The 24349-nt window shown below is 43.8% G+C and overlaps 1 protein-coding gene across 1 annotated transcript in view; it reads left to right on the forward strand.

Moving 5' to 3' along the window:
• The window catches only part of LOC147440343 (uncharacterized), an 84167-nt gene that overhangs the window by 27711 nt on the left and 32107 nt on the right, over positions 1-24349 (forward strand). The window contains exon 2 of the mRNA XM_086530117.1: positions 5197-5321. Coding sequence (XP_086386243.1) covers positions 5197-5321 — 125 coding nt within the window. The remainder of the gene's footprint in view (positions 1-5196; positions 5322-24349) is intronic.

Genomic DNA, 24349 nt, shown 5'->3' on the forward strand with positions numbered 1-24349 from the left:
TTTAAATATGTGCTAAGGGCTCATTCTTTGGCATGCTTCATGGAGAAGGTGCAGAGTCTGGAGTTTCGGCTTATACTGTGTTGATGCATTATAAAGAAATACTGAAAGGGGCGCCAAGGTTTGGGGCCAATACTCTCTGGGGTGGAATTCCGCCACTCCGTGTCGTGTGTCGTCTCTCTCTTTCAGTTCAGTTGTTATTGAAGTGCTAAAAGTCTGTTCATTCTGTTCTTGTCTATTGGCACGTGGTGCCCGTCTTGTGACAATAGGAAGTCCCCCTCCTGCACAATCTTGGGAAAAAAAAGAGAATGTGTACCACCAGAAGAAATCGGAGACAACCTGGAGTAAAACTGCTTCCTCGGTAACTGGATAGCAAAACTTGAATCTCATGGAACTCAAGACTCAATAAGAATCACACCATTGGTAAACTCGGATGCTAAGAATAGGAAGACCTAAAAGGTCTTCACATGAGAATCTTGTTTGTTAAAGATCTCGTCGGCGTCCAAAAAGAACCTAGCTACCCAAGCAAACTCCATGAGATCAAACCAAATGTCCGCCACTTCTGTGCATCTGTCAAGTCCACACCTGTAGATACAATTTAATACAATATGCCAAACTGCTTACAGACTTAGTAGAGCACGTATACTCCCATTGTTGTAACTTGCTTCCTTAAAATCTTCATCAAAAACCGTACTTGTAGTGAAGAGAACATACCCACAGTGTCACAAACGGGAGCGCATAACAATATAAAATACATTCAGATAAATAGGACTTATCACTTATTACTGAAGCCAGAGGATATAGAGAGAAATAGATAGAGAGAGAGATAGAGAGTGAGAAGATCGACACAGTACTGGGGACCAGAAGATGGGCTGGTCCCCCCCTGTATTAGTATCTTTATTACTGAGGAGAAGTCTATACAAGCACTTGAACCGAACGTATTACCACGTTTGTTCTAGAATAAGACTTGATGGTTCCCAGAAGCCTCAACTTACGATTCCTAGGGCAAAACCCTATTCCAAGGAACTTCCGTTCCTTATTCCTAATCCTTGAGAGCCAAGGTTCTCGCCTCTGGATCTCACCTTCCAGACTCAGGGCATGACATCCCTGCAACTCTCTTTTCCAACTCTGTTTCCAAAGTCCTCTTCCCGCAGAACAACTCTGCTTTCCCGGACACGAAGTCCTTACTTGGGAATCCCAACTTCCGGATCACAACGTGAGAGACTACCTCTCTCCGATCCGTGGATCTACTTCCCAAACTCGTGTACGAAACCCTTGGGTTGATCTGGCTCTAGTTCCTCAGAGCGCTTTTTTCCTGCAGAGGCTCATGCCTTCCTTTGCTCCTACTCCCTCACGAAGAGGAAGTACACCTGCAATCAAATACTTAGAGATCATAACATGAAAATCGTTACCTTCAAAGTCTCGATGCTCGAAACGCAACCCGGTTCTCGAAAAGCAATTCCTTGGAAGAGATCTCTACATAGAAAATCCTCTCTCCAATCCTACACACAAAAGAGGGGTGTTCTCGGGTTCCTTCTCGTAAATCAGCCTCGTCTACGACGGTTATGGGCTGAAAACAGAGAAAAACAGCAGCTTATCGCGATGGAAACACGCTTCGTAGGCACTTCTTCGCAAGGGAACTCGCGCACTGGTTCTTGGCGACATCGGGTACACTTGGGATAGTCATGGGCATCACTGGCAAACGTCTTCTTTGCGGGTGAACTTTGCAGCAGCATCTCCTTCTTGCAAAAACTGATCCTCCTCTGAGTGAGGGCATGTGATGCTTTTATAGCTCCTAGCCACTGGCACGAATAGCTGCTCGCATAGAGATCGCGGCTTTTTTTTTTTTTTTTTTGCGCTGTTCTGCCAGAAAAAGAGAGAGAGATAACGTTGGCTGATTTGTTGCCTTATTTATCAGATGGCTGCCCACTTATTAAGTGGGCGGCCGGCGATTTTAAAAATAGTCTGAATCTGCCCAAAAACTCAATAAAACCTTATAAGTTAAAAACAATGCTTTCACAACACTTCCCAGACGTCCCTATATGCAATCACATACACAGTTGCAATGCAGACATAGACTTCCTCGCAGGAAAGCATCTGCTTTCTCGAAAAGCAATCCCGCTTTCTCAAAAAGCATCTGTTTTTCCTCAAAGTTTCCTTTGAACCCATCTTCATTCAAGTGCTTGCTTTTCCTTGTGCACAATATCAACACAGTTAGAATTTTCTCTCGACTATGGATATCCCCTTTCCGATGCACCTGTCACCCACCTTGTGACGCATCAGGAATACCCATCACCTAGTCCTTTCCTACCGAACTTACTGTACAATCTCCCGATGCTCTACGTCACCCATCCTATGACGCATCAGAGATGTCTGTTCCCGGATGGTCGGATACTTCCTCCCGATGCTCCCTGTCACCCATCCTATGTGACGCATCAGAAGTACCCGTTCCTGGTGGCCTTACAGATATTCCCATTCTCGGTGCTCCTGTCATTACTTTGAACAACGTACTAGGAATACTCTGTACTCGGATGTCTCAAGTGAGAAAAAGCCTGTCACTTAAAATTCCAATAATTCATTTAGAATTATTTTTCCTTGATGTAACCAAGCGAGAAAACCCTCTCACTTATAAATCCAATAATTCATTCAGAATTATTTTCTGTCAGATAAAGCCAATTTAGCAACATCCCTCACTTATAAACAACTGTCCTCAACTGTAAAGGTCCAACTGAACTACCGAAGAGAAACCGGAAAGATTCCAAATCTTCCTCAATGGTGAGTTGAGTTAGTCCTTTCTCAAAAGAGAACTTAAAAATTAAATTAAACAAAAATTCAATAATTCAATACTTACCTAACCGGTTCATGTCGTTCCTCTAGTACCTCGAGGATATCCTTCACCATTCATCAAACTAACGAGCCACGTAAGAACTCATCGTTCACGTCTTTCCGAGAATCTGTTAACTCAATTCCACCTTCTGAATCCTGAGAAGAATAATCCTCCTAGAAATCAATCTAGCTCTTTGCCCTTGCGCATAACCTTGCACTATTAGTCATGAGGATATTAAACCTCTTGTGTCCTCTCGCATAGGGCATGTCGAGAGCATTAAGCTCATGTGAATCTTCGTGTGGTAGACAGTGTGCCATCTTACCAAGTAAGTTCTTATTCCGGAGCCTTTGCTTTGGGTAGGCGAGTTGTTCTGATCCAAAGTTTCCTTATCCGAGACTTTGTTAACTTGATTCCGCCTTCTCAAATTCGAGAAGAATAATCTTCCTAGAAATCAATCTAGGTATCTGACCTTGCGCATAATCCTGCGCTGTTAGTCCATAGGGTATTAAACCGCTTGTGTCCTCCCACATAGGGAATGCCCGAGTCATAGAGCATTAAGCTCGATGTCTTTCTTTCACAAACAAAGTTTGTGATCACCCTAAAGAAGGTTCTTATTCCGGGCCGTTGCTCAACGTAGGCGGACGGTTCCAATCTGAAGATTCTTTGTGCACGGTGGCACTTCCTTCCAATCTTTTCCTCCTGCGAGTTATTACCACCAGCAGTGTTTTCCCGACGCCCATTAGCGTCTCTTCATAAAAAATGATTCACCTTAGGAGCATCAATGACGACTTGCAAAATCTCAGGCAGATAGGATTCTAGCCATAGCATTTTCTGAACGTATGTTCACACCCGGTTCACAATAGAGCGAACCCTCTTTGATTCTCAGGGATGTTCTCCCATATGTAATTTTTACCATTTTGAAACGGTTGGCGAACTATATTCTTACGAACATAATAGTTTGAATTTATTTTAATAGCGTGTAAATGCTACTTGACCTTCTCATGGAGAAACATATACCGCAACCAAAAGTTGCTACTGTAATGGTAAAAGCACATAGCGTACTCAATGATCAACGACCATCAGAAAATCTCTTCTCCGTAGAGAAACTCAAATTCCTTCTACCGAACACATCTCAAATAGAGATTCTCGTGTCGGAATATCCTTTCGCGCAAAAAGGCGCTCAAGAGAGTATAACAACCTCTCGTCGAGTTCCTTGGCATAGGTCTGCATCTTCGTGTGTTATCCATTTACTCAAAGGTGTACATAATTCTTAAGCTGTGTTAGAGTTTCGGTCAACTGGGTGCCTTGATGTCCCAAGTTTATGTAACGGTTCTCAATCCTGTGGATGTTGGCCTTGGGGTTCAGCATCACATTTTACATCTGCAGGTCACTGGCCGACCTGATCAGTTTTTGTGCTGCTATCGGTTTGGTCATATGGTGTGGGATTGTCCGATTCTACCTTGTCCTAGGCAGTGTCTTGTACCACATCTTGACGGCCAGTCTCAATGAAAGTACCTTGTCCTAGGCAGTGTCTTATACCACACTTTGGCGGCCAGTCTCAGTGAGAGTTGTTCTCAGGCGATTGTGGTCACGGTAGAGCGAATCAAGCTGTAGGAGTACGGGAAAAGAGGGCTATGTAGGAGTTCTACCTAAACTAATGGAACTATCCCCACATGCAGGTCGTGTGAACAGGCTGACAAAGGTGCCTATACATGCTTCCCTAGGCTTACCAACTCTATGGGTTAGCTCTGGTTCATAGTACCATGTCTACATGGCACATCGAGCCAATGTCCATGGGACATCATGTGATATCTGGCATGAGTGTATTTTTTATCTTGGAAAGAGAGAAGATACTCTATGTACAGAGCAATTGAGTCTCCAAACGGGTTGGGTCTGCTTATGAACACTGGAAAATGGTTATGGCTGTCATATTTTTCACTTAGCGAATGTAACTCAGCTGTAGATCTCTTTGTAAAGTTATTTTCAGTAGTAGCTGCTCCTCTCATACCTTACATAGAGGAAGCGTTTTCGTTATTTTTCAGTACTAGTTGCTCCTTTCATACCTTACGTAGAGGAACTGTATTCATTTTGTACCTGATTTTTAGAACTGCAAACTCCTTGATGTGGAGAAAATTTCTTGTTAAACTTGTAAGACTCTGAAGGGCTGCTTCCTTAGCAATCAGTTTGGATATATGTGCTAAGACGCTACAGGCAATGTTTTACTAGGTACATGATGACTTGCATTTCTTCTGTCAGCAATTGTTTGTATGAATTGTTCCTCTCTCTCATTTATATTTCTATAAGGAGATGCAAAATGGGTGACCAATGGAGAATCACCCCAGAATTATTAATTGGCTGATTTCTAATGCCAGGCAACAAAGCGAACAGGATGGGTAAATCATGGACTTAAGAACACTGAGTCTATTGCTGATCACATGCATCGTATGGCTGTAATGGCAATTATAGCTGCAGGATTCCCAGGGATCGACAGAGATAAGTAATCACTTAGCTGTGTCCTGCTTTTCCATGTTTTGTTGTCTCACCATGTGGTCTATCATAATTACTTCCCTTTTCTGTGTTTTGTTGCAGTTTGTTTATTCTGTCAAAGTATGTAGCTTTCTAATATGTGGGAGCAGATGCATTATCTGCGTCTTTAGTTTAGTTCAGAGACCAAGCTTGAGCAATTGCCTCTGTCCGTGCATGGTGCTTTAGATTCCTCCTCAGTAATGCCAGGCCTTGAGCCTCTCTGATCGTCTTAATTTATACTTCTGAAATCTTGGACATCAGTTTATGACATGGACGCTTTCTACAAAGCATTCTTGAAGAATGACCAATCCTTGCCTAAATTATGATCTGTAAAAGGAGGGGTTTTACAGCCAAAAGTTGGTGAGAAAGTTAGAAATTCCTTAATTTATACTCGTAAAATCTTGGACATTAGTTTATAACATGGATGCTTTCTACAACGTTTTCTTGAAGAATGACCAATCCTTGGCTAAATTATGATCTGGAAAAGGAGGGCTTCTACAGCCAAAAGTTGGTGAGAAAGTTAGGAATTTCATGACAAAAAGCGATCTTGTAAGAGAGCGAGATAGAGCTGCCGGCTTGCAGGGTTTTTTGCAAAGAGAAGTTGTAGGCTTAGCCAGCTTTGTTGTAAACGTACAAATTGTAAAACCTTTCAGATACAGCCCTCTACAAAACAAAACACGAGCATCTTAATTTTGGGGATGCTAAAAGAAACTCTCAGTTTATTTATAAACATGGACTCTTGTGATTATTTCAGGATATGTCTATAATGCCATGCTCAACCATGCCTATATATTGTTTGTTCTGATCCACCAGCCAATCATTTGATCTCAACTTACTATTATTCATACTAGGCCCACATTGTTCTGACCAATATAAATCATATAATTGAAAATGTTTTTCAATAACTAAATTGTTCTTCTCTTTCTGAGCTTTACCTTCATATTTCTCCTGGCCATGAGAGTGTTGCAACTTCGAAGAAATTCATGTGTCATGCCTCATCAGGGGCAGTTCCAAGATTTGGGGTCACAAACAATGCTGGCCAGTAGAGGAGATCCATTCAGTTTACTTATGTCCACTGTCTTTTCTTGATGCATTGTCTTTCATGCAGTCTATTCTTCACAGATGGAGTCTATGTGGGGATGGGTGGCGGACTGCAGGAAACTGGCGCAGGGTGTCGATGGCGAGGCTGTCTGGCAGGACAACTTGCAGCAATGTGAATGTAGGGTATGGAGCAACACCATCCATCGGTGACCCCTGTTGACTTGGCATCAGCAAGCAGCAATGCAAACTGCAGATGAGGAGCAGTGAGGCTGGTTGGCGGCTGACGGGGGGCAGATTGCATGTTACCAGGATGGCACCACACTCCAACATAATTAAGAAATAACTTTAGCACTTAAAACACTTGAACGGAAAAGAGTTCTTTCCACTTGAGACCAGACACGGAGTGGCGGAGTCCTATTCCCCGATGCAAAATTCCCTAAATAGGCACCCCTTTGGGTATTTCCTTTTATTGACCTCCATAGATACAACTTCTGGCAGGAGCACTCGTCCAGACGGCAATTGCATAAGACTGAAAATGACTCCCTCAGGGCCATTAATTTATAGGATCTCGGCCTTTGCTTTTACAAGTGCTCAAAAGCAGGAAAGTCAATTGCTTTTGAAAATCCCCAAAAGCTCAAAAAGCCAACACTTTCAATAATTGATGCCAAACTCTTTTAATGTCCAGAGGCCACGTCAACACATTTGTACGGATGCCACATCATCACCCATGTCTTAAACCGCAAATCACGGCGCAAATTGTCGCATTTTTCTGGGCTGCTTTGCAGAGATTTAGGTTGCTTTCTCTAGTGCTTGTTCGGGTTGACTTCTCCTCCTCTCTTCAAGTTTGGTCTAGAACATGCCATGTCATCCAGTTGTGACATATCCCCTCCCCCCCCCGCCCCCCCCCCCCCCCAAAAAAAAAGGGAAAGGTAATTACCGGCTATTACACCTGCAAAAATCAATTAGATTCTTGAGTAGACACCGACTTCATGCATACATGCCAATGACCATCCCCACTAGAAAATACATTCTCCAGCATGCATCTAGAGAAAATCTAGTTTCACAATCAAATTCTATCTAGTCTTCTTATTCTTTTATATCTATCAGTATTCCAAAATATTGATCTTCTCAGTCATCACATCTAGAGCTCAGTGATCTCTCACAGATGTCTTGATGCACAAGACCACGTACCCAATCTATTGCATCCAAGCTGGAACTTTTGATGGACTAGAGTCAAATAAATGCTTCACAGATGCTACAATACGCAAGCCAACGCCACACATGCATTCCTGTAAACAGGAATACATAAAGCTTTTCACATCTGTACGGTACACAAACTAAAGTTTGTCTGCACAGATGATTTCCCATTCACATCTATACGGTATGCAGACTTTCGTCTTTCTGCACAAAAGATATTCCATTCACATCTATACGGTACTTAGACATCAGTCCGCATAGAAGAGTTCCAAATTCAAATCTATGCAGTACTCAGACAATTAGATTCAAGCAAGTTTATATCAAACAAGTTTAGAAAATATCCAAAGAATGTTCAGAAAGGTCCAAACAAGTTCAAACAATATTCTCAAAGTCTCAAACAATGTCAAACAAGCGAGTTTTCTCGCTCCAGAAGAGTCGATCATCTCCCATGCTTCCAAATGCTTGTAAAGCCATCTTCTTCCATACTGGTACTAAAACAGGCCCGTAGGGCGATAGACTTTGGCTTTCACCCGAAACTTAACTTTAGACTTTAGGACACAGAGAAACTTTGCAAATATAAACCTGTAATGGGAGTTGACACTTAGAACACACACGGCTCGGAAGGTAGAGCGCTACCAAGTAGACGCCGACCACTTGTTGGCCCCAAAGACTGGCGCCCCTTTCGGTATTTCTTTATTGTTTTCAAAGAGGGATTAAAACCTGTATTTCCTACAAGCTGCCTCGCACAATCCGGGCTGGAAATGACTTGTTCTGGCCCGATTTCGGCAGCATAACCGTACTAGGACGCTTCACAGATAGTATCCCCACGCAAAAAGTGACTTTCCTGACGCATACCGACACTTTGCAAAACCTGGCGAGAATCTGCAACATGCTGAATTCTCTGTTTTGTGCCCTGAAAATGCGCCAGATCACTTGCACAGTGGTCCCCTCGCGTCCCCGGACCTCCTGGGGGTATTAGGGACCGTTTAGGGCCGAAACCCTAAACCTGCAAAAATACACAGCAGGCTGTATTTCCCTGTTTTGGGCTCCGTTTCGTGAGCTGATCGCATGTGTAGCAAGTCCTCGAGCTCCTGCACTTGTAGGGCTACTTGCCCTTCAAATCGGACGAGATTTCTCGCGTGAAATCTCTCCAAATTTACATGTACCTGCGGGGGAGTAGCAACTAGCTAATCCAATACGTGTGCAAGAGGCTCTTGGCTCGGCAATTGCGCATGAACCCACACAACTACTGTACATAGGTCAAATGAAGAGCCCTCTTGTGGGGCATCACATAACTGCACGGAGGGGGGAGAGAGAGCAGTGAATGCTGTGCAAGGCTTCAGTTCTTGCACTTCACTGTACATAGAGGTTAGGCAAGCACATAGTAGCTTTGGACCTGCAACAATCCACCATACGGCTGAAAATGCAGCCCCACGTTTAATTTCAACGCCTTTCTCTCTCTCAAGCTGGAAAGTGCCCAAAAATGTGCCAAATGGCACTCATGCATGGTTTTCCCGTTTTGAACCTTCCGGTCTAAAAATATCTCAACCGGTTGCTCAGTTGACTTAGCGGCAGAGTAATAAAAAATTCCTCTTGTCATTCCGGAGCTAATGACGCGAACAAATTTCATGGCCCAAAATAGCAGTTCCCTAAATTTTAGGAGATGCTTCCATGGCACTTCCACTGGTCATCTGACCATCTATCACCACTGGGACCACATCCAGAAATGCAATGTAACCCAGTTATCGGGTGATCTTCTCTTCAAACTTTGAGTAGAGCCTAGACATACTTTTATTGCTCGGATTCCAGTGCCGGTCGGCCCGGCCAACTCGTGGCGACAAGGCCTTCCCATCTGCGGGTGAAACTATCGGCCTTCGACCGTTTCACACTGGCCATACAGTGTCTGGCCATTTGCAACTTCAAAAAGAGGGTCCCAAAAATTAAACAAAAATCAAGGGAAAGAAACCAACAAGTAAGGTTAGCAATTGCCACGTCCTCGTGACATACCCCTCTCTTGAAATCGCAAACGTCCTCGATTGCATGCGATAAATAAATGCCGCTGATAATCTTCTGTTGTTAGCACACTCTTATTATCGCATGTACCCGCAAGAAAGGTCATAACACATATATACAAATGATTTAATGAGACCGTCATACTTTTGTCGTTGCCATCTATAGTAGAAGTGAGCATAATACCTATAACACTTAAAGAGGGATGCACATTTCTATTGCAATGAATCCGTATGTACATTTGATGTGCTAGCTCCATTATTACCCCTCCTTTGCACACGTTGGGTTGGGGCATACGTAGGCTGTATCCCAAAGGCCTCAAGGTAGAGCTGCAATACATTTGGTGACTTTGACAGTCCATGCTCTTCCATCCACTTTGCATCCATAGGTGGGTAGTTCTTCACCAAATAGTGTCTTGAACCTGTCCCTTAACTTTTCTTTCCCTATGTGCCAAAATCTGCTTAGGAACCAAGATCTCATCAAGTTCCTCAACTTCTGGCTGATCCTCTTGTGGCATATCTTGTGGCACATCATCCACGAAGGGTCTTAGAAGACTCACATGAAATGCATTATGAACCTTCCAATTGTCAGGCAATTTCAGCCTATAAGCAACATCACTGATCTTATCAAGCATTTGAAAGGCCAATAGTAACGCATGCTGAGCTTCGTAAATAACCTTTCCTTGCCCTTCATCTTCCTTTCAAACCGTAAAAGTACCCAATCACCAGGTGAAAATAGTAATTCATGACGATGATGATCAACAACCCTTTTCTGCTTTGCTTGAGTCTTCTCCAAGGCAAGCTTAATCTTCTTATACATTTCATCCATGTTCTCAACATATGGATTTGCCTCAAAGATCTTGTCCTTTGTATGCAAAATGGGAGGAACCCTTCAACAATCTCAAAAGGTGTGCTACTTGTGGACGAATGCACTGTATTGTTGTACGCATACTCAAGCATAGGCAAATACTATTCCACTTGCCCTTATTATCTGACACATAGCATTTCCGCAGATCCAAGATAGTAGAATTAGCCTCTTCTGACTGTCCATCAGTTTGTGGATGAAACGAAGACGAGAACTTGAGCGCAGTGCCCATGTTCTCAAACAATCCTCTCCAAAACAAACTTGTCATGTGAGGATCATGATCACTGACAATCGATTGTGGCATACCATGGTACTTAAAACACATTGTACATGAACAACCGTGCCATCTAGTCAGATTTTATCTTCTTCCTGACAGGAATAAATTGGGCTTGCTTGTTGAAGTTGCAAATAATGGTTCATATACCATCATTCCCTAAGATCAAAGATAAAATCCATAGCAATACTTTTCCATGGCTTATCTGGAATCGGCAGTGGCTGTAATAACCTTGGTGCCTTTTGCATGTCAAACTTGACCTTTTGGCAAATCGTGCATTCTCGCACAAAGACATCCACATCTGTCCTCAAAATAGGCCAATATAAGAATGTCTCTACGACTTTCACTGTTGCATCAATTCCACGATGCCCTGCATACGGTGGGACATGACTTTCTACCATGACCTTATGTCGCAATGGCCTAGTAACACAAAGTCTGCCATGCATCATCATAAAACTGTCTCTGAGGAGGTAGTGCTCATGATGTTGTCCATCTTGTAAATGTCAAAGATCCTTGCAAAATCTTCATCAGTAGCATATTGTTCCTTCATGTCATCAAGCTCATGATGATACGGAGTCGACATAGCTGAAATTTGTGGCTTCCTTGATAACGCATCAGCCACAACATTCTTCTTGTCTTCCAGATGTATAATCTGGAAGTGGAACATAGAAAGAATGTTTGCCAATCGCATATGCTTTTCGGATAACTTTGACTGTGTCAAGAAGTATCGCAAGGTCTGATGGTCTGTTTGGACAACAAAATCAGCACCTAAGAGGTAGTGCTTCCAACTAGAAAGCGCATGAATCACGGCCAAAAGCTCTTTCTCATAGATTTGCATAGTCTTTTATGGCCCTTGCAAGATTTTGCTCTCGTAAGCTACTATCCGACCATCTTGCATTGGCACTGCTCCGATGCTATTGCCACACGCCGTGACACGCGTCACACTGGACCACAAATGACTTCCTAAGATCTGGTAAAACAATCACGGGTTCTGAAGTCAACTTTTCCTTTAAGAGACTAAAAGCTGAAATCTCTTTGTGGGTCCATTTGAAGTGACCTCTTTCTTTTGCAAACCGTAAAGAGATGAAGCTATCTCTGCAAAATACTTGATAAACCTTCTATAGTATGAGCACAACCCCAAGAAGCTTCGGACATCATGCACAGTCTTTAAGTCTGGCCATGTCTTAATAGCTTCAACCTTTGCGGGATCCATTCGGATACCATCCTTTGAAACTATGTGGCCAAGAAAGTCTCTTCCAAGAAGAATTCACTTTTCTTAGGATTGATAAGTAACCTGTGATACGCAGCTCTTCGAACACAATGGTCAAGTGATGCCTATGCTCCTCTTCATTCTTCGAATAGACTATCATGTCATCAAAGAATGTGCCAACAAACTTTTGATGCGAGTGGAAAATCTGTTCCATCATCCTATTGTGCGTAGCAGGAGCATTTGTAAGACCAAATGGCATCACTAGAAACTCATAGAGATCAAATGTCGTTCTAAACGCAGTCTTGTGCTGTCACAAACGGGAGCGCATAACAATATAAAATACATTCGGATAAATAGACTTTATCACTTAGTACTGAAGCCAAAGGATATAGAGAAATAGATAGAGAGAGAGAGATAGAGAGAGAGAGAGAGATAGAGAGTGAGAAGATCGACTCAATACTGGGGACCAGAAGATGGGCTGGTCCCCCCCGTAATAGTATCTTTATTACTGAGGAGAAGTCTATACAAGCACTTGAACCGAACGTATTACCACGTTCGTTCTAGAATAAGACTTGATGGTTCCCGGAAGCCTCGGCTTCCGATTCCTTGGGCAAAACCCTATTCCAAGGAACTTCCATTCCTTATTCCAAATCCTTGAGAACCAAGGTTCTCGCCTCTGGATCACACCTTCCAGACTCAGGGCATGGCATCCCTGCAACTCTTTTCCAACTCTCTTTCCAGAGTCCTCTTCCCGCAGAACAACTCTGCTTTCGAAAACCCTCTCACTTATAAATCCAATAATTCATTTAGAATTATTTTTCTGTCAGATAAAGCCTATTTGGCAACATCCCTCTCACTTATAAATAGGTGTCCTCAACTGTAGAGGTCCAACTGAACTGCCAAGGAGAAATCGGAAAAATTCGAAATCTTGCTCAATGGTGAGTTGAGCTGGTCCTTTCTCAGAAGAGAAGCTAAAAATTAAATTAAACAAAAATTCAATAATTTAATACTTACCTTACCGGTTTATGTGCTTCCTCTAGTACCTCGAGGATGTCCTTCACCTTTCAATAAAGTTACGAGCCATGTAAGAACTCGTCATTCGCGTCTTTCCGACAGATTGGAAGTTTCCTCATCCGAGAATCTGTTAACTCGATTCCACCTTCTCAATGTCGAGAAGAATAATCCTCCTAGAAATCAATCTAGGTCTATGTCCTTGCGCATAACCTTGCGCTATTAGTCCTGAGGATATTAAACCTCTTGTGTCCTCTCGCATAGGGCATGTCGAGAGCATTAAGGTCATGTGAATCTTCCTGTGGCAGACAAAGTGTGCCACCTTACCAAAGTAAGTTCTTATTTCGGGCCTTTGCTTTGGGTAGGCCAATTGTTCTGATCCAAAGTTTCCTTATTTGAGACTCTGTTAACTTGATTCCGTCTTCTCAAATTCGAGAAGAATAATCTTCCTAGAAATCAATCTAGGTATCTGTCCTTGCGCATAATCCTGCGCTGTTAGCCTAGAGGGTATTAAACCTCTTGTGCCCTCCCACATAGGGAATGCCCAAGTCATAGAGCATTAAGCTCGATGTCTTTCTTTCACAAACAGAGTTTGCGATAACATTAAAGAAGGTTCTTGTTTCGGGCTGTCGCTCAACGTAGGCAGACGGTTCCAATCCGAAGATTCCTTGTGCACGGCGGCACTTCCTTCCAATCTTTTCCTCCTGCGAGTTATTACCACCAGCAGTGTTTTCCAGACGCCCATTAGAGTCTCTTCCTTACAATATCATAAAAGAATGATTCACCTTGCGAGCATCAATGACGCCTTGCAAAATCTCAGGCAGATAGGATTCTAGCCATAGCATTTTCTGAACGTACGTTCAAACCCGGTTCACAATAGAGCGACCCCTCTTTGATTCTCAGGGTTGTTCTCCCATATGTAATTTTTACCATTTTGAAACGGTTGGCGAACTATATTCTTACGAACATAATAGTTCGAATTTATTCCAACAGCGTGTAAATGCTACTTGACCTGCTCATGGAGAAACATATACCGCAACCAAAAGTTGCTACTGTAATGGTAAAAGCACATAGCGTACTCAATGATCAACGACCATGAGAAAACCTCTTCTCCATAGAGAAACTCAAATTCCTTCTACCGAACACATCTCAAATAGAGATTGTCGTGTCGGAATATCCTTGCGCGCAAAAAGACGCTCAAGAGAGTATAACAAACTCTCGTCCAGTTCCTTGGCATAGGTCTGCATCGTGTTATCCATGTACTCAAATGTGTACATAATTCTTAAGCTGTGTTAAAGTTTCGGTGAACTTGGGAAATTACCTTCCCTTCGTAAGATCCTTAGAGCGAAGACACTCAACTTGATGATCACTTGGCTCGATCTTAGAGCAAAACCCGCTTATCAAATAATCTAGGATTTTAATCCTTGGATTCCTCAAGCACAGGCCGTAGTCGTCGCTTGTTCCTTCCCTCCTAAAGAGAGTGTTCATTCACTTGTGCAAAAAGCACTACCATATCTTCCCTTACTGTGTAGGGGGTGTGGGCTTAAAGAGTACTCAAGCTTCATGAAAGCTTTTCTTTGCTTAAAAGCTCAGAATGGTTCCTTCATAATTTCCTACCCACAGTAGCAGGTAATCTGTTCGAGAATTACCGGATACCAGATCAATTATGGACCTTCCGGATGGTTAAGCAAAGTAGTTCATCTTATAAAACAATGTTCTGACTCAACCCTACTCTCATAAGCACTCAAGAGTGATCAGTCTTGGCTAGACTTATGCATTCCTCGTGCGAAAAAGAAAACGCGCTTTGTAACTTCCTCAAAGACGTAACTTTGATCAGACCTGCCCTCTCACTTGAAGTTTGAGGGTCTTCTATTCAAAAAACTCAGGAGTTAGATTGAATTCCCTTACTCCAAACTTTCTCCGGATAGCAACGTATCCTTCGAGGAAAGGTAACAAAAATTCATTGTTTCTGTGTTCAATGGTTCCCGTCCCACTGCGGGGATTGAAGTCTATGTACACTAAGGTGTACACTCTCAGCTTTTATCGTTGACTCCACCATCTGTTGCAAAGTATCTTGCAGATGCGTCTACAAAATTCGAGCAAAAGTCCTTCGTTAAATTTCTTCATCTTTCCATCCTCAAAGAGGATCAAGAGTGGAGCTACCTTGGCAAGAGTGAACCACTACTTGCTTGGACTCGCTCGTGTTTCTATTGGGCAAACCGATCCCAATCTTCTTAGATGCCTTCCTCAAAGTGTAGAGGAAAAAAATTTTGTCCGAAAATTCAGCCTTGAATTGAATCCAAGTCTTGTTGTAAGTTCCTTGCAGAGCTTTGGTATACCACCAAGTACTGGCAATCCCCTTGAGGTGTTTGGTCACATGCCTCACCTTCGACGCTTCTCAGAAATTGCCGTTTGCAAAGGCAACTTCAAACTGTCGAATGAAAGCAGTAGCTTTCAGGACATCTTCCCTTCCGTCAAAAGTATCAAACTTGACTGGTCACTGGAGTGTTCCTAGGTCTAGAGACCTTCTTCATATCCTTCCCGAAATGACGGGATTTCATGGCTATAGTCCTGGATTGACGTTCATGGCTATTTTCTGGATTCTGAAGGATCTCGAGCATTCCGCTCCTTGGATTCTCTAGGTTCTTGAGCATCATGCTCTTGTCGCCTTCTCAGAGAATCCCAAGTCTTGTGTCGACTTCTTGCAGAGAGAATTTGTTTTTTCCCAACTCTGCGAGCTTTCCGTGTAGGACCTAGGTTTCTGCCTGCTTACTTCTCTCTTGGCTTGTCATGGCTTCTTCCCGTATCTTCCCAGAGTCGTCCTCCTTTACAGAGAAAGAGAGGAGACCATGCTCTGATACCACTGTCACAAACGGGAGCGCATAACAATATAAAATACATTCGGATAAATAGACTTTATCACTTAGTACTGAAGCCAAAGGATATAGGGAGAAATAGATAGAGAGAGAGAGATAGAGAGTGAGAAGATCGACTCAATACTGGGGACCAGAAGATGGGCTGGTACCCCCCCGTAATAGTATCTTTATTACTGAGGAGAAGTCTATACAAGCACTCGAACCGAACGTATTACCACGTTCGTTCTAGAATAAGACTTGATGGTTCCCGGAAGCCTCGGCTTCCGATTCCTCGGGCAAAACCCTATTCCAAGGAACTTCCATTCCTTATTCCAAATCCTTGAGAACCAAGGTTCTCGCCTCTGGATCACACCTTCCAGACTCAGGGCATGGCATCCCTGCAACTCTTTTCCAACTCTCTTTCCAGAGTCCTCTTCCCGCAGAACAACTCTGCTTTCCCGGACACGAAGTCCTTACTTGGGAATCCCAACTTCCGGATCACAACTTGAGAGACTACCTCTCTCCGATCCGTGGATCTACTTCCCAAACTCGGGTACGAAACCCCTAGGCTGATCTGGCTCTAGTTCCTCAGAGCGCTTTTCTCTTGCAGAGGCTCATACCTTCCTCTGCTCCTACTCCCTCACTAAGAGGAAGTACACCTGCAAACAAATACTCAGAGTTCATAACATGAAAATCGTTACCTTCAAAGTCTCGACGCTGAAAACACAACTCCGTTCTCGAAAAGCAATCCCCCGGAAGAGATCTCTCCATAGAAAATCCTCTCTTCCAATCCTACACACAAAAGAGGTGCGTTCTCGGGTTCCTTCTTGTAAATCAGCCCCGTCTACGATGTTTATGGGCTGAAAACAGAGAAAAACAGAAACTTGTCGCGATGGAAACACGCTTCGTAGGCACTTCTTCGCGAGGGAACTCGCGCACTGGGTCTTGGCGACATCTGGTACACTTGGGGCAGCCATGGGTATCACCGGCAACGTCTTGTTTACGACTGAAATCTGCAGCAGCATTTCCTCCTTGCAAAGATTGGTCCTCCCCTCGAGTGAGGGCATGTGGTGCTTTTATAGCTCCTAGCCACGGGCACGAATAGCTACTCGCGTAGAGATCGCGGCTGTTTATTTTTTTTTATAAAATTTTTTAAATTTCTTTTTCATTTTTTTTTTCTGTTCTGCCAGAAAAAGAGAGAGAGAAAACGCTGGCTGATCTGTTGCCTTATTTATCAGATGGCTGCCCACTTATTAAGTGGACGGCCGGCGTATTTTAAAAATAGTCTGAACCTGCCCAAAAACTCAATAAATCCTTATAAGTTAAAAACAATGCTTTCACAGCCACTTCCCAGGCGTCCCTGGATGCAATCACATGCACAGTTGCAATAATAAGTGGGCGGCCGACGTATTTTGAAAATAGTCTGAACCTGCCCAAAAACTCAATAAAACCTTATAAGTTAAAAACAATGCTTTCACAGCCACTTCCCAGGCGTCCCGGGATGCAATCACATGCACAGTTGCAATGCAGACATAGACTTCCTCGCGGGAAAGCATCTGCTTTCCCGAAAAGCAATCCCGCTTTCTCAAAAAGCATCTGTTTTTCCTCAAAGTTTCCTCTGAACCCATCTTCATTCAAGTGCTTGCTTTTTCCTTGTGCACAATTCTAACACAGTTCGGAATTTCCTCTCGACTATGGATATTCCCTTTTCGATGCACCCGTCACCCACCTGGTGACGCATCAGGAATACCCATCACCTAGTCCTTTCCTACCGAACTTACGGTACAATCTCCTTCACGATGCTCTATGTCACCCATCCTATGACGCATCAGAGATGTCCGTTCCCGGATGGTCGGATACTTCTTTCCGATGCTCCCTATCACCCATCCGATGTGACGCATCAGAAGTACCCGTTCCTGATGGCCTTACAGATATTCCCGCTCTCAGTGCTCCCGTCATTACTTTGAATGACGCACTAGGAATACTCTGTACTGGGATGTCTCCAGTGAGAAAAGCCCTCTCACTTAAAATTCCAATAATTCATTTAGAATTATTTTTCCTTGGTGTTCCAAGCGAGAAAACCCTCTCACTTATAAATCCAATAATTTATTTAGAATTATTTTTCTGTCAGATGAAGCCAATTTGGCAACATGTGCACATCCTTTGGCCTTATACGAATCTGATGCTACCCATTCTTAAGGTCTATCCTGCTGAAAATTGCACCACCCTCTAAATGGTGAAGTATATTATCAATCCTTGGGATAGGAAACCTGTTCTTGATGGTATTCTTATTCAACCACGGTAGTCAATACACATACACCAAGAGCGATCCTTCTTCTGCACTAGGAGCACTTGGGAGCAAAAAGATGAAGAACTAGGCTGAATTAGTGTCACGTGACACATCCAACCCTATGTGTCCGTGGACAAGCTACAGCATGACCAGGGTTCAGTTCAGTCAAGTCAGTCTAGAATAGGAAGTGATTTGGCACCTTTGTGAGTCTGTTCGCAGACCGTGCATGTCCAGACACTTAGATTAGATGCATATCCTCTGGTTGCACATACCATGACCATCAGATTACAGTTAGAACCCATCAGTAGCATTTTTACAGTGCATAGACCTATTTTCCCTATTTTTGATATTTTTCACTTATTATTTTTAAGTGACTTTTGTTGGAAAGTAGGTAGGGCAATTTTGCTAAGTTTGTATATAAGCAAACCTAGCGCTAGCATTTTCTTGCAGAAGAGGCAGCAGGAGCACAAGCTCAACAGGCAACTTCTTAGCAGAACCTAAGAGGCCTAGCGTTTTTGCATCACTGCAGCAAAGCTAGCGTTTTTTGGACAAGAATCCGGATCAGCCATCGTTTTTGCATCTGCATCAACCCGGCGATAGCAAGGAACAGATCAGCCCTAGCGTTAGCAATTTCCCACCGCAGAATCCCAGCATTTTTGCATCAGCACAAAGATCAGCCCTAGCGTTTCTGGATCTGCCAGACAAACCAGCGTTTTTGCAGATCTTCGCGATGGAATCTCTTTAACCACCAGCGTTTTCAGTTTTCAGCCTTTAGACACCGTAGATCAAGTCCCGAACCTCGCAGATCTCACCTTCCCAGAGCAATTCCTCGCCGCATGGTGGGATCCATCGAAGTTTGCAGTTTCAGCCCGGAAAACGCAGATTTCAGCATCTGCGTTTTCAGCGCGTCGTCGTCGCATCGTTGTCATCGACATCGTCACCAACATAGAGTCAGAATTCAGCAGATAAAGATTTGCAGATTTCAGCCCTTAGCATTTTTAGATTTCAGCCGTCTCGTCGTCATCCTCATCGTCGTCGACATCGTTGGCAAGTCCAATTGGGCATTGTAGAGATTTGTGCAATCAATAGTAGACCGCTCTCGCCATAGAGAGTGTGACCTTCGGAGGAGGGTTTTACAACGTCTTTGGTGTTGTATTCTCTTATCTATCTCTCAGTCTCATGCATTTCCATTCACAGTGTCCATTCACTTTGTTTGTGTCCATTGCACTCTCTCACTAAAGGAACGGAAGGCTCTCCCTTCCGTAAGTAAAAGGAACCTTGAGCACAGTTTGGAGCACTCATCTTGAGCAAAGTTCAAACATTCATTCCACTGCACCTTACAATCAGTCCCTTCTCTAAAAGCTCCTTGACTTGGCCCATAATCTCTTTCTATTGAGCCGCACTAACCCTGTAGGGAGGCCTGTTTGGTTGGCTACATCCTGGCACCAAATCTATCGCATGGTCCTCAGGCCTCTCCGGCGACAATTGTGACGGTAATGAATCAAAAAAACAATCATTAAACTCTCGCAAAAATGCTGACCTTTCTTTATGTAACACAAATAAATTTGGCTGACAACTATCTGAAACATCACGTGTAAAAATCAAGTACGCAAAAAGATGATTTTTAATTACAAAAGTGATACCCGAAGCAGATACACTAGGGACAGACTCCCCTATGAGCTTTACATCCAAAACATGAGTTTTGCCCCTATGGTGAAGGGTGATCATTTTGCCAAAGACATCCAATGCACCATGTACTCTAAACATCCACGGGATTCCCAATAGCGCATCACACCCTTCCAATGGCATGATATAGAACTCTTCAGTGTCCACATATGACTGAATATGCAGACTCAGTTTTCCAATAATGGGAGTAACACATTCTGAGCGGCTAGGACATGCCAACCCTGCCTCTGCCGTGTACCTCGTCTCTTTAGCTATGATGCCCAGCTTCATAGCTAACTTTGGTGAGATAAAGTTTGCTTTGGCACCTGGATCAAAGAAGATGAGTGCCGTTTGATCTATGATTTTACCCCATGCTCTGCATAACTCGCTAGCATGTGTACTTGGCTTGTCACCCACCATATCTAGCACCAAACCTATCGTGGGCTTGGACTTCTTTCCTTTTTTGTCCTCTTTATCATCTGAGTCAGCTGGTCTTTTCCTTTGTGGACAAAGCAAAGTGGCCAGGCTGCTCGCATATAAAGCATTTATTCTCAGCCATCAAGACCTTCTTTTCCTCGAGCGACTTACGCACAAAAGGCTTCCTTTTCTGCTTCTTTACCTGCGCTCCAGAAGTCCGGGCTGAGTCCTTATGCTTGTTGACCTTTTCTGTCCCTTGTGACCCTTCAGGAGCCGTTTTCACAAACTGAATTTTTCTTTTGCTGCCTCCCTTTCACGTTACCTGAAACCCACTGTCCTCTCCCTTCAACAAGGCAAGACCAGTGTTGGCAACTTCCATAAGCTAAGTGGGGTAGCCACTCTGTTCTGTGTACAGTAATCTCGAAGCCCTTTAGGCAGCCCACAACAATACTTCTCAATTTGCGTTGTCAGTGGCACAAACCTGTAGGAGGTTATTGAGAGCAACGCTTTATAAAACCTCCGATTGTACTTCTGTAGGCTCTTACAAGTAGCCGCAGTGAGTTGGTGCCAATCTGTCATGACATCGACTTCAAATTCATTTGACAGCCACACAGATGCAAAGATTTGCTTGAATTATACCCATGTGGCGGGTGCCTGCCCTTGCATCAACAATGTCGTCCACCATGTAAGCGCATTATCTTTCAAGAAAGTGGCAGCTTTCTTGACCTTAGAGGCCTTTGTAAAATTCCCTCCTGCATAAGCTGTATCAAATTGCAAGGCAAAGTAAGACTTATCCTCAAAGCCGCTGAAAGTGCTAAACTTTACAGCTGCACCACCTTCTTTGTAAGCTTTCGGCTTTTCCAGTGCCCCCAAATTGTCGTAAGGAATTGTCTGCAACATGGGCATTGTAGTAGGGATCATCAGCATTCCTTGGCCATTGACATTTTGCGTCGTAAATGCCATATCTGGCTGTTGTCCAGAAAAACCAGCCATGCCAAAATTGTGCATTGGCATCCCAAACTGGCCCTGATTGCTTTGAAAGCCTTGTTGAATGCCGATATTACCATACATGGGGTTTGGCATCATGCCTTGCATACCCCCAAACACTGTTCCTGGCATATGTTGCTGGTTTCCAGGTGCATAACCAGCCATGCTTTGAGACACTGGTCCACCCTCGAAATACCCAGGGTGTACCGTGGGTGGTGGAAAAACCTGATGCATTGCCTGGAAAGTGGTTCCCTGTCCATTTAATGCAACATGTGGACTCTGAAAGGTGGCGGGCTGAACCGGCAAAGCTTGTGGAATTGGCGTCCTAACCGCCTGTTCATGGACGAAAGGAACCTGTCTAGGAGCCCCTGACTCCGCAACATGCGAGTGCTCCATGTCCTGCGGGATGCATGAAATACCTGGGCTTGAGCCTCATCGGGCTCTACTAGCTGTGTGAGTTGCCTTGTCTGCTAGCATTGGTGACGCTTGCAAAAACTCCATAAACCTTGGGTTCTGCACTAGTTGAGAAAACACATTCACACCGGCAACCAACTTAGTCCGCTTCAAGTTGCCCAGTCATAAAGTCCTGCACTGGTGGAGCGTTCACATCAACAAGAGGTACAGACAGACGTGGCCGTGAACTCTCGCCAACCTCAAACACTGTAGCAATTGCTTGCGTGTCCTGTGAAGAGGAACCCTCTTCCATGATGTCTTTCCCTTTGTCGGCCATAGTGTAATCCCGTGTTCCTGTACTCTGTGTCTTCGCCACAAACCAACCGAGGCTCACTTCTTGAGGAAAAAGTGACTGTGTCCCGGCGACGGAACCATGAAACCGGCCCATAGGGCGGTAGACTTTGGCTTTCACCCAAAACTTAACTTTAGACTTTAGGACACATAGAAACTTTGCAAATATAAACCTGTAACGGGAGTTGACACTTCGAACGCACACGGCTCGGAAGCTAGAGCGCTACCAAGCAGACGCCAACACCTGTTAGCCCCAAAGATTGGTGCCCCTTTCGGTATTTCTTTATTGTATTCAAAGAGGGAATAAAACTTGTGATTTCCTACAAGCTGCCTCGCATAATGCGGGCTGAAAATGACCTGTTCTGGCCCGATTTCGGCAACATAACCGTACTAGGACGCTTCACAGATAGTATCCCAATGCAAAAAGTGACTTTCCCGACATATACGGACACTTTGCAAAATGTGGCGAGAATCTGCAGCACGTTGAATTCTCTGTTTGTGCCCTGAAAATGTGCCAGATCACTCGCACAACGGTCTCCTCGCGTCCCCGGACCTCCTGGGGGTATTAGGGAACCCTAAACTTGCAAAAATACATAGCAGGCTGTATTTCCCTGTTTTGGGCTTCGTTTCGCGAGCCGGTCACATCCGTAACAATTCCTCGAGCTCTTGCACTTGTAGGGCTACTTGCCCTTTGAATCGGACGAGATTTCTCGCGTGAAATCTCTCCGAATACATGTACCTGCAGGGGATTAGCAATTAGCTAATTCAGTACCTGTGAAAGAGGCTCTTGCCTCGGCAATCGCGCATGAACCCACACAACTGTACACAGGTCAAATGAAGAGCCCTTTTGTGGGGCATCACATAACTGCACGTAGGGGGGAGAGAGAGCAGTGAATGTTCTGCAAGGCTTAAGTTCTTGCACTTCACTGTACATAGAGGTTAGGCAAGCACATAGTAGCTTTGGTACTTGCAACAATCCACCATACGGCTGAAAATGCAGCCCCACGTTTAATTTCAATGCCTTTCTCTCTCTCAAGCTAGAAAGTGCCCAAAAATGTGCCAAATGGCACTCATGCATGGTTTTCTCGTTTTGCACCTTTTGGTCTAAAAATATCTCAACCGGTTTCTCAGTTGACTTAGCGGCAAAGTAATAAAATGTTCCTCTTGTCATTCCGGAGCTAATGACGTGAACAGATTTTAGGAGATGCTTCCATGGCACTTCCATTGGTCATCTGACCATCTGTCACCACTGGGAACACATCCAAAAATGCAATGTAGCCCATTTATCGAGTGACCTTCTCTTCAAACTTTGAGTAGAGCCTAGACATACTTTTATTGCTCGGATCTCAGTGCCGGTCGGCCCGACCAACTCGTGGCGAGAAGGCCTTCTTGTCTGCGGGTGAAACTATCGGCCGTCGGCTGTTTCACACTGGCCATACAGTGTCCGGCCATTTGCAACTTCAAAAAGAGGGTCCCAAAAATTAAACAAAAATCAAGGGAAAGAAATCAACAACTAATGTTAGCAATTGTTACGTCCTCGTGAGAGTTACATGTTATTTGCAAACATATAACAAGACTATCCAAAAACATGAGAGCGTCCATAAACAATTACACACATGCTGAATTTGCAGAAATTCTGCTTTTTTGAGTGAGGTGCCAATCTGATCGTAGGCTGCATCAGGTATTGCTTTAAGTAGAAGAGCTAGATGGTCTTCATTGTCCATTGGACACTTTATGTATGCCAATTGGGTGCAGATGCTCATCATTCAATTCAGAAGAGAAGGAAAATCCTCTCGTGGTTCCATGATCAATCCATAAAGCTGCATCTTTAGAGATATTTTGGAGTGTTTGGCTATGGCTCCAAAATGTTTCTCTAATGTGATGCATGCATCATAGGAAGTAGTACAATCATCTAAGTAGTGGACATAATTGTCTCCTACTATCATGAGAAGAATGCCGAGTGCTTGCTCATCTTTTGCCATAAATTGCGCTTGGGACCGCTTAGTCTCTATCCTTTCTCCCTCCAATGGCTTAACTGGAGACCATAGTTGTTTTTTCATCAAGTATCCCTTGTTCTTGGTCTGCTAGGTGTCAAAACCTTGGACATCGAAGACGATCAATGCTTCTTTCCCCATAGTGTACCTGATGTGCGGTGAGGAGGAGGTCTGGCGCTTAGTCTAGGGCAGTGACTAGTCTCCTTGTGAAATTATACCAAGATGTCAAGAGGGGATTACATGTGTTTTCCAAGTGTAAAGTCACTCTTCATTGATGTGAAGCACCTTTTCACAAGAGGCTTGGAAAATTTGAGGCTCGAAATCTCCTTTTGAACGGGGGCACCTATGAGATAAAGCTCCCAAAGCTTCGCGATGCTTGCACTTGGTGTTAAATTCATCCAAGTAAGAGACTTTAGGGCTTTGGGTCATTAGCTTCGAAC

The sequence above is a fragment of the Adiantum capillus-veneris genome, chromosome 15 (assembly GCF_014529385.1).
Source record: "Adiantum capillus-veneris isolate H3 chromosome 15, ASM1452938v2, whole genome shotgun sequence".
In the NCBI taxonomy this organism is placed as follows: domain Eukaryota; kingdom Viridiplantae; phylum Streptophyta; class Polypodiopsida; order Polypodiales; family Pteridaceae; genus Adiantum; species Adiantum capillus-veneris.